General features: G+C 44.9%; 1 protein-coding gene across 1 annotated transcript in view; it reads right to left on the bottom strand.

Annotated features, from left to right (window-relative positions):
• The window catches only part of MAML2 (mastermind like transcriptional coactivator 2), a 241,205-nt gene that overhangs the window by 53,421 nt on the left and 172,699 nt on the right, over positions 1 to 15,085 (bottom strand). Inside the window, exon 2 of the mRNA XM_060234913.1 lies at positions 10,530 to 12,017. Within this exon, the coding sequence (XP_060090896.1) occupies positions 10,530 to 12,017 (1,488 nt within the window). The remainder of the gene's footprint in view (positions 1 to 10,529; positions 12,018 to 15,085) is intronic.

The following is a 15,085-nucleotide window of genomic DNA, read 5'->3' as shown; positions in this document are numbered from 1 at the left end:
CAATGCGGCCAAGTGCAAAGTAATGCACATTGGGGCCAAGAATCCTGGCTACAAATACAAGTTGATGGGGTGTGAACTGGCAGAGACTGACCAAGAGAGAGATCTTGGGGTCGTGGTAGATAACTCACTGAAAATGTCAAGACAGTGTGTGATTGCAATAAAAAAGGCCAACGCCATGCTGGGAATTATTAGGAAGGGAATTGAAAACAAATCAGCCAGTATCATAATGCCCCTGTATAAATCGATGGTGCGGTCTCATTTGGAATACTGTGTGCAATTCTGGTCACCGCACCTCAAAAAGGATATTATAGCATTGGAAAAAGTGCAGAAAAGGGCAACTAGAATGATTAAAGGTTTGGAATACTTTTCCTATAAAGAAAGGTTAAAACGCTTGGGGCTCTTTAGCTTGGAGAAACGTCGACTGCGGGGTGACATGATAGAGGTTTACAAGATTATGCATGGGATGGAGAAGGTAGAGAAAGAAGTACTTTTCTCCCTTTCTCACAATACAAGAACTCGTGGGCATTCAATGAAATTGCTGAGCAGTCGCGTTAGAACGGATAAAAGGAGGTACTTCTTCACCCAAAGGGTGATTAACATGTGGAATTCACTGCCACAGGAGGTGGTGGCGGCTACAAGCATAGCCAGCTTCAAGAGGGGGTTAGATAAAAATATGGAGCAGAGGTCCATCAGTGGCTATTAGCCATAGTGTGTGTGTGTGTGTGTGTGTGTGTGTATATATATATATATATTTGGCCACTGTGTGACACAGAGTGTTGGACTGGGTGGGCCATTGGCCTGATCCAACATGGCTTCTCTTATGTTCTTACTGCACACCAGCATGACACCATGTTCAGTTTGTACCTGGAAGTGAGGACTAGGAATTCAGTCATTGCCATGGATGTTTTGCTCATGGAGATCTGCAAATTCCTAGAGCACTGTGACGTTCTTTTCAGACACAAACCAGAAGTGACATCACAATACTGCAAGTCACTGCATGATGTTGCTTCCCACTGCCACCCCTTGCAAAGGAAACTTTTGGGGAAAGTGATAGTAACACAGGAGGGTAGACCTCAGTGGTAGGGTGGCCAAGTCCCCCTTTGCCACCAGCAGGGGCTGGTGGGGTAGGGTTGCCAGATCCAGAGTGGCGATTTGGGGACGGCGTTTGAGGAGGACAGAGACCTCAGTGGGGTAAAAAGGTAAAAGTAGTCTCTTGTGCAAGCACCAGTTATTTCCAACTCTGGGGTGACGTCACATCACGACCTTTTCATGGCAGACTTTTAACGTGGTGGTTTGCCATTGCCTTCCCCAGTCATCTATGCATCCCCCCCAGCAAGCTGGGTACTCATTTTACCGACCTCAGAAGGATGGAAGGCTAAGTCAATCTTGTGCCGGCTACCTGAACTCAGCTTCTGCCGGGATCGAACTCAGGTAGTGAGCAGAGAAGTTTGGACTGCAGTACTGCAGCTTTACCATTCTGCGCCATGGGGCTCAGTGGGTTACAATGCCACAAAGTCCATCCTCCAAAGCATCCATTTAATCCAGGGGAACTGATCTGAGTATTCTGGAGATGAGCTGGAGTTCTGAGGGATCCCCAGGTCTCACCTGGAGGCTGCCATCCCTACTATAATGCCATAGAATGCACCTTCCAAAACAGCCATTTTCTACAGGGAATCTGATCTTTTTAGTATGGAGCTCGGCTGTAATTCTGGGAGATCGCCAAGCCCTGCTTAGAAGTTGGCAACCCTAGTGAGCACTGCATTGTCTTATACATTTATTTGTAATATTTCTGTGCTACCTTTCTACCTTCGTAATGCAACATTCTGCACTATGTTGGCTTGGCCTGTTTGCTGGTCACATTGTGATTTAATTTTTTATTCCTAGTCCCATTTCATTGTTCATTGGCTGTCTTATTACATCCCACCCCCTTTCGGTACGCTGTAATTTGCCTTGAGTCTTAATGAGAAAGACTGACAACGCTGATTTTTTTTAAAAAAAAGCAAAATATACAGCAGATTTCGAAGTTCCTGTGGTAGGAATACTGAACTAAGTTTTGAGCTTTGATGAGTTTTCCACACTGTCAACTAATATTTGTAAAAAACAGACAAAACAAAAACTCTAGAGTTTGGGCAGACAGTACACATTTTGTACTCTGCTGGGAACAGACATTTGATAAAAACTTTTATTTGGAGGTCTTCCTCTGGAAAAAAAGTGGGACAAAAACATACATTTAGGGTTTCCAGACTCCCTGCCATGGGTGGGGGAACCGCTGCTTTTCCTTGCCACTGGCCAGCTGACTGGCAGGGGGAAATCCTGCCTCCAACTGGCCCAAAAGGCAATGCAATTATGTTGATGACATTGCGTGGTGATGCTCTAGTTTGGGAGAAAAACTCTCCAGTAAAATTTATTTATTTATTTAATTTAATTTTTAGCCCGCCCTTCCCATAGAACAGGCTTACATCATAAAACCAATCAATAGGGAAAAACCCATTTAAAATATATAAAATCTAAAATTACAGAGTAACAATAGGTACTAAAATGGCAAATTCTGCCTCACTGACAAGGCCTATTGTCCAGATCCAGCAGGTCTTATAGCACTGGGATGGAATGAAAGGGGGAGGCTGGTAACAAGTGATGTCCACTGCCTCAGGGGAAAGCCTGGTGAAAGAGCTCTGTTTTACAGGCCCTACGGAACTGAAGCAGATCCCGCAGGGCCCGGATCTCCAGGGAGAGCTCATTCCACCAGGCAGGGGCCAGGGCCGAAAAGGCTCTGGCCCTCATCGAGGTCAGATGGATATCTCTGGGGCTGGGTATCACCACAAGTTGTTGGGTTGCTGATCGTAAAGACCTATGGGGCTCATACAGGGAGAGGCGGTCCCACAGAGTTCTGCCCAAAAACTAGAGTATCACCCCCAACATCAGTGTTGTGATGACATCACTTCCGGGTGACATCATTGTGCCCCGTGCACGCGTGGCAGAAGATAATAGAGAAGATCAAGGATTCTCCTGCCGGCTGCCAGGTAGGACCTGGCAACCCTATATACATTACAAAATATACTGTTCGGTTCCCTGTTTTCTAAGAAAGCAAGCAGGTCTCCTTGACTTCTCTGTTTGGTCCCTAAAGACTGAAAGCATGAAGCTAGCAAATCCTACTGTAAACCTTTCTACCCCTGAATTGACACAACACTCCTGTGAAAGGCAAAGAAAGAAGCCTTTTGCTTTTTGTTTAACAAGCGCTAGCTGATAAAGCCATGTCTCCAAGTGCTTTCTGGAGACTTTAGAGCCAGAAAAATTCACAGAGAATTATCAGCTCTGGCTAAAAACGACGACAGCCCTTATGAAAACGGTAAGTGTGATAGCAGAGAGCTACAACTGTTTTTTCATGACCCGTGTGAGCTCATGCTTCACTTTTAAAAACGAAACCTCCCCCACAAAGATGGAATCGACAGAGTCTCGCCATGGCTATTAGGAGGATGCGTTGCTTAATGTATTTGCTAAAGCCATTAGTGATAGAGAAATAATCTTCTACGCGCCAAGCTTCTCCAAATGAGTTTTCCTCTTTCTGAACTGCTCCTTTGGCAGAGACGGGAAATGTAAGGTCAGAAAGACAGATCACTGAGTAAGTGTGGCAAACATATATTCACACAGAATAGTGGTCACCAACATGGTGGCCATGATACCTTTCCTAGACTCTGCCAAGTATTTTTAGAAAGTGGGTGGAACAAGTGGGGCATTTGCCCAGCAGGACTTCTGACTGGTCACTGAAGTTTGGTTGTGCACAGGGCTTTATTTGTAGCAGGAACCTATTTGCATATTAGGCCACACTCCATGATGTAGCCAATCCTCCTGGAGCTTACAGTACTAAGAACCCTGTAAGCTCTTGGCGGATTGGCTACATGGGGGGGGGTGGCCTAATATGCAAAGGAGTTCCTGCTACAAAAAAAACTCTGCAGATTTTTAAAAGTTGTTTTGGCAGCAGCTGCTGCTACAGCACAAACAGGCCCAGTGCTGGCCTTTGCAGCACCCCAGGCTGAAAGCGGGCCCCTGCCCCCTTTTTTTCCTTTTATATTTTTTTCACGCGTGTGCGCAGCCCGATGACATCACCAAAAGTGACATCATCAGGTTGCGCTCAGAGCACACAGCCCCTTCTATTCTCGGCTTTCTTCCACTTTAAAATGGGAGAGGGCCGGGAACACCCCCCCTCCCCCTGAGTCTTGCAAAGCCTCGGCAAGGGCGGAGAGACAGTGGGCTCCAAACATTCTGCAGACCCAAGCTCCAAACCCCCAAATGAGGACGTCGTTTGTCTGCAGAATGTTTGGACCTTGGGTCTCCCAAATGAATTGTATGAATGTTTTTTTAAGCTTGTAGAAGCCCCATGTGAAACATGGCATTACGCGCATCCCTGTTGCGACTTATGCCTTGCTGCTTTCGATCCTTACACTGGCTACAAGAAGACTGGAGCGTTGGACTCTATTTCCACGGTTCACTTTACCACAACCTGGAGTTCCAGTTTTGAAGGCATTAAGTTTTTGATACAAATATGGACTTGGCATTCAGGTGTGGCTGTTGTTTGCACTTTATATAGTATACTGTTATTTATTAGTAAAATGTTTGTATAAAAAATTTGAAGTACTGAGGCTGGTTTTGGCTTCTGGCTTTCCACCTGTTCCAATTTCCACGTTACTCTTTTTGGTCGCTTTAATCCCCAGGTGGGGGCAGGAGATCCTCTGGTTTGGAGGCCCTTTCCCTGTTTCAGGGTCATCAGAGAGCAGGGTGGGGAGGAGGGAGAATCCCTTAGGGTATAATGGAGAATTGACTTGTGGGCACCTGCGGCTCTGGCAGGGATATTTTTTGAGGTAGAGGCACCATATTTTCAGCATAGCATCCAGTGTCTTTCCTCAACTCCCCCCCTCCCCCCCGGCAAGTTTCAAAAAGATTGGACTGGGGGTCCAATTATATATGCTCCAAAAGAAGGTGCCCCTATCCTTCATTAATTAATTAAAAGGTGTGTGGTCCCTTTAAATGTGATTCCCAGTCACATTTAAAGGGACCATTCTCAGACATGCTTGTCACACCCTTACTCCTGGCTCCACCCCCAAAGCCTCCTGGGTCCACCCCCAAAGTCCCCAAATATTTCTTGAGTTGGACCTTGCAACCCTACCAGGGATGAAGGTTGAGGTCTAGTTGTCACCCATCCCAGGAATGAGATTTTCTCATGGCAGAGCGCTCTCTCTCTCTCTCTCTTTCTCTTTTTCCCAATAACCTGCTATTCAGTGATGGTTATCAGTCATTGATAGATCAATCCTCCATGAATTTGTCTGACCTCTCTTAAGGACATGGAAAACTAGTAGGCTTTGTTGCATTCCACAGCATTGAGTTCTGCAGATTAATTCTACATTTTGTGACTCCTCCATCCTAGTTTGACACTGCAGGCCAGTGGTTCTCAAAACCTTCTTAGCCAGTCCACAAGTGGTATGCTATTTTGACTTCAGGAAATGTGGTGAATAAGGGAGGAGACTCAGCGTGACATCCTCTTCCCACCATGATATTATTCAGCAAGAACAGATGGTTTCTTCATTTGGTCCAGGACTTCTACTCTGTCTGACCCAGCCTCAATCTGTATCAGCAGCTGTTCACATGTAGAATTGGATTCCACCTAAAATTTCAAGGTGTGTTATTTTTTTTAGCTGATTCTCTCCTTCCTCAGCAGACCTCCAATTTCTCATTTAAGCTATTCCTGATAGTCCTGATTCCCTGGGAGCAGCATTTGCGGGTGGAGTAGGAAGGGAGAGGAAGGGAAATTGCACTTCCGTCTATGGAAATTGTAGGCAGAATCTGAATGGCAAGAGTGCTGAGATGATTAAATAATAACAGACAACGATTCAGTTCAATTTTCTATACATGAGTCCATATTAAACTTGAATCAAGGCTCTTCTGTCCAACGTCTTGCTGATGCAGTAGATTATTTAAAAAAATAGAATGCAGGATGTTATTTATGTATCTTGAAATATTTGACTTGCCTTTCTGCTTAAAAAGTACACTATTACTGTTCTGTGTTTCCCACTCAGTCAAAGTTCTCCTTAGGTCTCCTAATAACTTTCTTTGCAGCAACTCCAAAAGCCCCAGATAAAGCGTGAATACCGTTTTAAACAATTTATTGCTACTGTTTATATTTTTTTAATATATACTTCGTACTGCTTCCAAAATTCTGAATGGTTATAAAAGTCCCATTGGGTCACCTTACTGCTGACAGATTGCTGAGAAGTTGAAGAAAAGTTTGTCAAGAAGGGTAGGTAAAATAATAATGGGCAAAACATGCCAGATAGGGAACAAACTATGAATCGACAATCAGGGTTATGCCAGATGTCCCGACGTCTACTCTGAAATAAGGAGGCATCCCTTAAAACAAGTGGATCATAACCAGGTTAGTCTCAGAATAAGCCGGTTTTGAAGTACTCCGTGGGGAAGACATTACAGAGGAGGCTTTTTTGCCTTTTGAGAGGAGGAAAATAACTTTCATTGGGTGACTTTTATGTAATTTTGCGAGCTAACAAAACTCAGGCGAGCGTCTTACAAACAGATAATAAATAACAAAGCGTGCCTTTGTAAAATGTCATCTTCTGTCAGAAGAGAGAAAGAAAGACCTCGGTCCAAATCATTTATAATCAAATAATGAAGAGGGTTTTTTTTAAAACAAAACAAAAACAAACTCGTATTTCATGTTTTAAATGTGTTTTGTAAAGTCTTTGGGGACCTCTACAGTCAAGTTCAGCTTGCTTTTTTATCACAGCTAGTCACCAACAGGGGCCCTTTCTCAGGTTGCCATAGCAGCCATGGAACTGTTGGAGTGGGTCTCCCTCACAGGCCGTTCTGGTAATGTTAGAAGCCTGAATAATATGTGAAAGGAGCTGCTGAATTCCCAAACCAGACACCCCCCCCTCCTTTCTTGGGAAGGGAAAGGCTGCAGTAGGAATGAGTCACGTCAATAGCCAGGGGCAGACTGAGAAGTTCAAATGGCCTTGGAGCCAGCCAAGCTGAGTGGTGACAGATTGAGGAATTAAAATGGCCATGGAGTGAGCAAAACTCAGTGGCCTTTGAAGAAGATGATGATAAAGAAGGTTTTTATGCTCACTTTTATCTACCATAAGGAATCTCAAAGAGGCTTACCATTGCCTTGCCTTGCCTTCCCCTCCCCACAACAGGTACTTTGTGAGGCAGGTGGGGCTGGGAGATGTCGGAGAGAACCATGACTGGCCCAAGGTCACCCACTAGGCCTCATGTGAAGGAGTGGGGAATCAAACTTGGTTCTCCAGATCAGAGTCTGCTGCTCAGTTTGGCAAGGGATCCTGGAGGTTTTCGCCATCTTAAGGCATGGGGCACGGTTTACTGGGGATGTACGTGTGAAGGGGAAGTATTTGTGAAGTTCCTGCATTGTGCAGGGAGTTGGACTGGATGACCCTGAAGATCCCTTCCAACTCTATGATTCTTAACCACTAACTACATCGGCAGCAAGGACCACTTGACTCAGCAGTGCCAGCAACCAGCATCGGGTCACCCACTGCATCCTTCCACAGACTGGCAGCAGGTCAGGAGGAGGTAGGACTGCCGGCTGAAGCCTGGCAATCCCCAGAAAATTGTGGGAAGCAGAATTTACCATACCAGTTACTAGGTGACTTCAGGCTGTTTAACTGGAAGCAACATGGTATGCGCTAGGACAGCGGTCCCCAACCTTTTTGGCACCAGGGACTGGTTTTGTGGAAGACAATTCTTTCATGGACTGGGGGTGGGATGGGGTGGGTGTGATGGTTTCAGGATGATACAATTGTGCACTTTATTTCTAAAGTACTTGATGTGCTGCTTAAATGTGCGGACTCTAATCTGGAAGAATGGGGTTTGATTCCCCACTCGCAGCTACTGGAATGATTGTGGGTCAGCCATAGCTTCTCACAGAGTTGTCCTTAAAAGGGCAGCTTCTGGGGAGAGCTCTCTCAACCCTACCCACCTCACAGGGTGTCTGTTTTGGGGGAGGAAGGTAAAGGAGATTGTAAGCCGCTCTGAGACTCTGAAATTCGGAGTGGAGGGCAGGATATAAATTCAATGTCTTCTTGTTATTATTATTATTACTATTATTACTACATTGTAATATATAAGGGAATAATTATACAACTCACGGCCCAGTTGCTAACAGGCCACTGACTGGTACTGGTCCACACCCTGGGGGTTGGGGACCCCTGCTCTAGGATTCACCAGAAAAGAGTTTAGGATGAATCCTAGAGTGTCCCGCTTCCAGTTGTGCTGCCAGAAATGACATAGTGACATCGATGGAAGCCATTTTGCACCACACATTCCCCCCCTCACTCCATTGATTGCTGGCAAGGGAAGTGGAATGCCTGTGGGAGTCAGCAGCAAGCAAGCAACAAGCCTAGAAATTGGTTATCTGACGCCAATGATCATCATTCCTGGAAAGATCTGAGCCAAAGGGTTCTTGAGGCTCTAGCTGAGTTGCTGGGCACCGGCTCTGCTACCAGTAGTCACGTAGGGCAGAAACTTGTCAGGAAATTCTGATAGATGTTTTGATAGTTCCACGCACAGTACTTGATTCGCGTCAAGCTTTTATTGCTTTGGCGAACACTGTCTGATTGATTGATCGATCCCTTGGAACCAACCAAGCACTCCAGACTAGAATCACTATCTGGAGGAGTGAGTTGCCCTCATCTACACACGTACAGCAATGTTCTTTTTACTGGTGCATCAGCTTCCTCGCACCACATCCCTGCTGGAGACGAGCCAAAAAGAACACACTGTTTTCTGTGGATGTTTCCTACAGCATCAAAAACCACCTCTCCCCCAATTGATTTTTGATAACCGCTTTGAGAACGTTGGCTGGTAAGTGTTAGAAAGTGTTGGCTGATTTTGTAAGCATTGCCTTCACAAAAGGAGGAGGAGGACTGGCTTTATACCCCTCCCTTCACTTGGAGTTTCAAAACAGCTTACAATTTCCTTCCCTTCTTCTTCCCATAACAGACACCCTGTGAGGTAGGTGGGGCTCAGAGAGCTCTTTTGAGAACTGCTCTTGAGAGAACAGCTCTGAGAGAACTGGGACTGATCCAAAGTCGCCCAGCAGCTGCATGTAGAGGAGTGGGGAATCAAACCCATTTCTCTGGATTAGAGTCCGCTGTTCTTAACTACTGCACTTCAGTGACATCATCACATTGGCAAAAACGTATTGGTTGTATAGCACTGCATTGGCATCTCAATGACCACATGACCCCTCATGGGCTGGAAGCCCACATGGAAGTAATTCAGGAAGTTCAAAGAAGCCCTAAGCAGGCAAAAATGGCATTGAAACAGCCGTTGCTGCCAGAGGTAACAATAGCACTTAACAGGTAATTAAACAATGAAGATTCTCACAACAAAAACATTTTTTTCCAAGACTGGCTTATAACTTCTTCAATAGGAAATTGCCTGAAAATTGATATACAGGAGAATACTGAATGCAGCTCTGACCTCAATTTTTTTTTTTTTAAGAAAAACATGGGGAGTTTCAACATTTGATAAAAAGCTGCGGGATAACTGTGAATGTATGCACATGTGTACCTGTGTGCAAAAAATAAAAAAGTTCTGCTAGCACACACACACACACTCCTTAAAGCGTGAGTACAGGGTTCTAAGTTGTGTCCTGTGGCTTGACTCCTATGCATGTGTTCATATGCTGTAGACCAGTGGTCCCCCTTTTTGGTATGGTAACCCAACTGAAAAAAAACTGAGCTTGTACAAATCAATAAAACTACAAAAGTCTGGGAGACACTTTCACAGGATTTGGGACCCACTTTTGGATCAGGGCCCACAAGATTGGAAATGCTTCTTTAGACAATCTCTGCTGCACAGCACACTTCTTCTTCCACTAGCACTTCTGTTGCCCCAAGGGCTCATCAAAAAACATTGGTCTTGTGCAACGAAAACGCTAGTGGAAAAGGAAGCATACTGTGCAGCAGAGGCTGTTCAGTGCACAGAATGTGTTCACAGGATCCATGCATCTATGTCTTTTGTGGTTTTCTTATGCCAACCGATTTCTTATGCTAACCCTTTGGAGGCCATTATGTATATGCTGAACAGTATATATGCTGAATGTTACCAAACAGGCTTACTAAAGGCAGTGACCCACACTGGGCAAAAATGCAAGGAATGCTTTGTCATAAATGACTAAGGCCCAGTTCTTGCAAATGACACAAAGTTCACAATTACAACTATGATGACTGCTCACCCCACACAGGCAGCTAATGGCCCATGGCCCACCTTACCACTTAGCAAAGTCTGAAAGTCTTTCTCAAGCTTAACGAAGTTCCTTCCAAAGAAAAAAGCCACTTAAGGTGGAGGAACGATCCTGAGGATGGAGCAATGACCTTGAGCCCTTAGGTCAGATGTCATCCGTTGCCAGTGAACTGAAATATCAGGACTCACACCCTGTAGGAGAACATGTTGCATTTTAACAACTCGTCAACAGATTCAGCGTTAGAAAACAACCTTACCAGTTGATGTTGTGATGGAACAGGATACTGCATTCCCGCAACCGGTTGACTTTTCAACATCTTCTGGAGCATTATCTTTTGCTGTAAAGCTAAGGGTATGTTTGGAGGCCTTTGAAGAGGCTGGCTTTGGAGAGCTTGGGAGGGTTGTTGCTGCTGTTGTGTCTGCAGTGGTTGTTGTTGCTGCTGCTGTGTCTGTGGTTGCACAGCTGCTGAGTTAGGCTGTTGTTGTTGGGCTGCTTGCTGTGTATAGTGCAGAATGGTAGGCTTGTTCTGGGCCCCCAAAACAGAAGGCATCTGCTGGTTTACTTGCTCCGAGTTAAAATGGAACAAAGGCTTTACACTGTTCTGAGACTCTTCCAGTGGCAGCTGGGCATTGCTGATGTAACCTCGGTTGAGGTCTTGAGCCTTCCGTTGCATTACAATGTTGATGGAGCTTCCCTGGGGCATGGAGGTTGTCCTGTAGATGTAGCTGTTCATCCCCTTTGACTGATTCCCATTTACTGGAATTCCAGGCATTCCAGAACTTTGTGAGCTGAACTGCTGCTGATGGAAAGAAGAGTTTGGCATCTTCTCCTGGACAAACGGTCCTGGGGAAGATTCTGCGGATGGCAATGTGGGCCAGGTGGACGGCTGGCTTTGCTGAATCAAGGCATGCTGCTGCCGATTGGCAGCTATTTGTTTCAGTTGCTGGGCGTGAGAAACTTCTTGCCAGCTGGGCATGGGTCGGTTGGAAACTGAAGACATCTGAGATGGAGGCGTTTGAGTCTGGGGTGTTGAAGGAATTGGTGACGAGGCAGACAAGGCAGAACTGGACATTGTGAAGGCTGGACCCGTAGAAGAAGGTCTCATCTGAGGTGATCCCACAGAACCTTGGTTCATAACTGGGGAATATTCTTGCTTGATCACTATTTTGTCCATCTGCAGTGAAGAAGATCTGGCTGAGGGCGCTCTCTGGACCTGCTGCCCAATGTCTATATTAAATGGCTCATCTTGCTTGATAGTTGCATTGATCATATTCTCCAGTTCAAGATCGCTCATGGGAGGCACTGAAATATTAGTCAGTTCATTGAACAGCTCTTGAAGTTCTGGATCCATCAGTTGTTCACCTGTATCTTCTCCATACCTGTTGGGGAAAGTATTGCCCTGTGATGGCTGACCATCCAGATGTTTGCTACAAGAGAAGGTTTCCCCTGGTTCTTTCTTGACTTCTTTTAGAGCCATGTTAAACATCCCATTTGCATTTGCTTGGGCATTACTTGTTGGGCTGTTGACTTTCCTTTGAGAACTTTGTCCAACTGTCAAATTTCCCAACAGTGATTGGTTAGGGCAGTTGTTACCACAGTGCCCGCTTTGTGCCGCAGAAAGATTGTTGTCTCCCACTCGGACCCTCTTGATATCAAGGAAGGTGCTATCAGCAATGCCATTAGATCTCTTGTTGATGGCTGGTGAAAGATTTACTACCAGTTTTCTCTTCAAGGAACCCTGAAGCTGAAAAGAGAGAGAGAGAGAAATGATCTTTAGCAGGCATTCAAAATACCACAGTTCTTCCACAGTGCCTACAACCTGGGTGCATTAATTCACAAACAATTTCTGTCCACTATAGACATTTGAGGGGCTTTGGGTTAGTGGTAGAACAGCTGCTTTTGTTAACAGAAGGAACTTGGTTCGATTCCTGGCATCTGATGTTAAAAGGATTGGGTAGCAGTTGACGGGAAAGATCTCAACCTGAGACCCTGGAAAGCCGCTGCCAGTCAAAGCAGGCAGCACTGACCTTGAAGCTCACTTAGTATAAAGCAGATCCAGGTGGGCCGTGTTGGTCTGGAGCAGTAGAACAAAGCAAGAGTCGAGTTGCACCTTTAAGACCAACAAAGTTTTATTCAGAATGTAAGTTTTCGTGTGCTCTAAGCACGCTTCATCAGACAAAAGTATGGGATGGCAAGCAGTCCTAAATATAGAGAAAGTGGGCAGTGAGTTAGTATGTAGAGTCATGGAAATGTTTTTTAGCAGATTAAAAGAATCACAAGTTGGGCTCTGGTGTTTGTCAGTTAGTGCTAACTGGGCTGAAACAACAACGAAAGGTAACCTAAAGCAGATTGACCGTCCACGTACTAAACCCATTCGTTATCCTGGGTGTGAAGTGCAATAAATGACTGAGCAACGGAAACATTACAACAGACTCTCAGCCCGACAATGGAACATGAGTTTTTCTTACTGAGCTCTAGACTCTGGCAATCCATCTGCAAGACTCTTATATTGCTCTTGCACTTCCCAGTATCTTCCCAATGGTGCAGAACTCAGCGGCCAGACGGTTGCTGGGGCTCCCTAAATGGGAGCACATACAGCCTGGACTGCGCGAGCTGCACTGGCTGCCAGTTGTATACTGGGTTCGTTACAAAGTGCTGGTCATTACCTTTAAAGCCCTATATGGTCGAGGACCTGTCTACCTTAGGGACCGTCTTTCCCCATATGAACCCCAGAGAGCACTGAGGTCAGCTGGAAAAAACTTGTTGACCACCCCCGGACCACGAGAGGTGAAGCTGCAATGCACCCACAACTGGGCCTTCTCCTCTGTAGCCCCGAACTTATGGAACCAACTTCCAGAGGAAATGCGGGCCCTGCGGGACCTTGAACAATTCCGCAGGGCCTGCAAGACTTTCCTCTTCCGACTGGCTTTCGCTGACGAAGAAAGTAATTGCTAATGATTACCGCCATCATAAAAGAACAAATAGCATTAGCACTTTTATCACTTAATTAATTAATTAATTTTAAACTTATCAGAATTTTAATGTTAAATGTAACTTTGTTTTTTGTATAACTGAATGATGTTGTTAGCCGCCCTGAGCCTGCTCCGGCGGGGAGGGCGGGATATAAATAAAATTATCTATCTATCTATCTATCTATCTATCTATCTATCTATCTATCTATCTATCTATCTATCTATCTATCATCTATCTATCATCTATCTATCTATCTGAAAATCCATGTTTTTTATTTGCACCATCTTGTGCTCACACATCCATACAATTACACGCATTATGCAAACACACCCTACAAGGCTCCACTAATACAGTGCACACAGAACTTCATTGTCTATAGAACAGTCTTAATACCTTTGATAACACACATTTCCCCACTTTCTTTGCAACACCGCTCCCACCTTCAGACTGAAATATAAGGATCCAGGGAGATTCATTCCTACTTGTACCTGACAAAGGAGCTTTGACTCTCAAAAGCTCATATCCTGAAAATCTGGTTTGTCTCTAAGATGCCGCTGAACTTCAAGCTAGATCTTCTCCTGCTGGTACACATGCTTAACAACTTGTTATAAGAGCTGATTGCCATTGCAAATGTCCTGCTTCCATGCTCCTTCCAACAGCCTCTTCTGTCTCTAGGCTTCTTGTGATGAAATTTTTACTCCTTGGGATGTTCATGAATATTCCAAGGAACTCTAAAAGCTGAGACAATGGAGGAGGGACAAAAAGATTATCCCCTCCTCACTAGATTTCCAGGTACCTGCGATATCATAGCAACACAGTCAATATCTTGGGATGTCTCAAAGACTTCATCCTACATTTATCTCAGGTTCTGCCTTTCCCCCTCTTTTAAGTTTGAGTGACATTTCTGAGACAAACTGGCAAGCCAATTTTTAAAAACAAATCTATATGCCCAAGGCTTTAACTCAATCCCTCAGTCATCTTTCTAAGTCCCTTCAAGTCCCTCAAAATGGCACACACACACACCACCTGTGTGGGGAGACTGATGATACATTTTAACATGAAAAGACATCATATAAGCTAAACTGAAGGAAATGTACTGAAGCAATTAAAAATGCATCATGCAGTATATTTTCAACCATCTTTACACCACCTTAATGCTGATAAGCCTTGTGTTATTTGTACTCCTACAACCCTGACATGAATAACTATTTCTGCCATTTTAACAGATGGAGAAATAGATACTGAGATTTGGTCAGAGATAAACAGCAACAGATAAAGCTTAACATTAGCAAGCTAGTGTGGGGTAGGGGATAGGGGCCTGCAAAGGTGAAGCCCCCATTCAACCATGAAGCTTACTTGCTAATCTCCAGATGGAGACTGGAGATCTCCTGAAAGTACACCTGATCTGCAGTCTACAGAAATCAGTTCTCCTGGAGAACATGGCTGCTTTGGAAGGTAGTCTCTACGGCACTGTACCTCATGAAGGAAAGGCCTCCCCTTTCAAAACCCCACTATCCCACCTCCACATACCTCCGATCTAAAGAATTCCCCAATTCAGAATTGGCATCCCTAAAGTTTACTGACCTTAGACCAATCATCCTTTCTCAGCCTAGCCTGACCCACAGAATAGCTGTCATAGCCAGAGTTCTTGGGAGGAACACAGTTAAGATGATCTAACTCTAACAAAAGCTGTATTATAGGGTTGCCAGTTCTCAACTGAGAAATTCTTGGAGACTTGGGGTTGAAGCCTAGTGTTTAGGGAGGGGAAGGATCTCGGCTGGTATAATGACATACGACCCACACCCCAAAGCAGCCATTTTCTCCAAGGGAATGGATCTC

Source organism: Heteronotia binoei, chromosome 3 (assembly GCF_032191835.1).
Source record: "Heteronotia binoei isolate CCM8104 ecotype False Entrance Well chromosome 3, APGP_CSIRO_Hbin_v1, whole genome shotgun sequence".
In the NCBI taxonomy this organism is placed as follows: Eukaryota; Metazoa; Chordata; class Lepidosauria; order Squamata; family Gekkonidae; genus Heteronotia; species Heteronotia binoei.
Note: the sequence above shows the minus strand (reverse complement) of the source record. Positions and strands in the feature narration are given on the sequence as shown.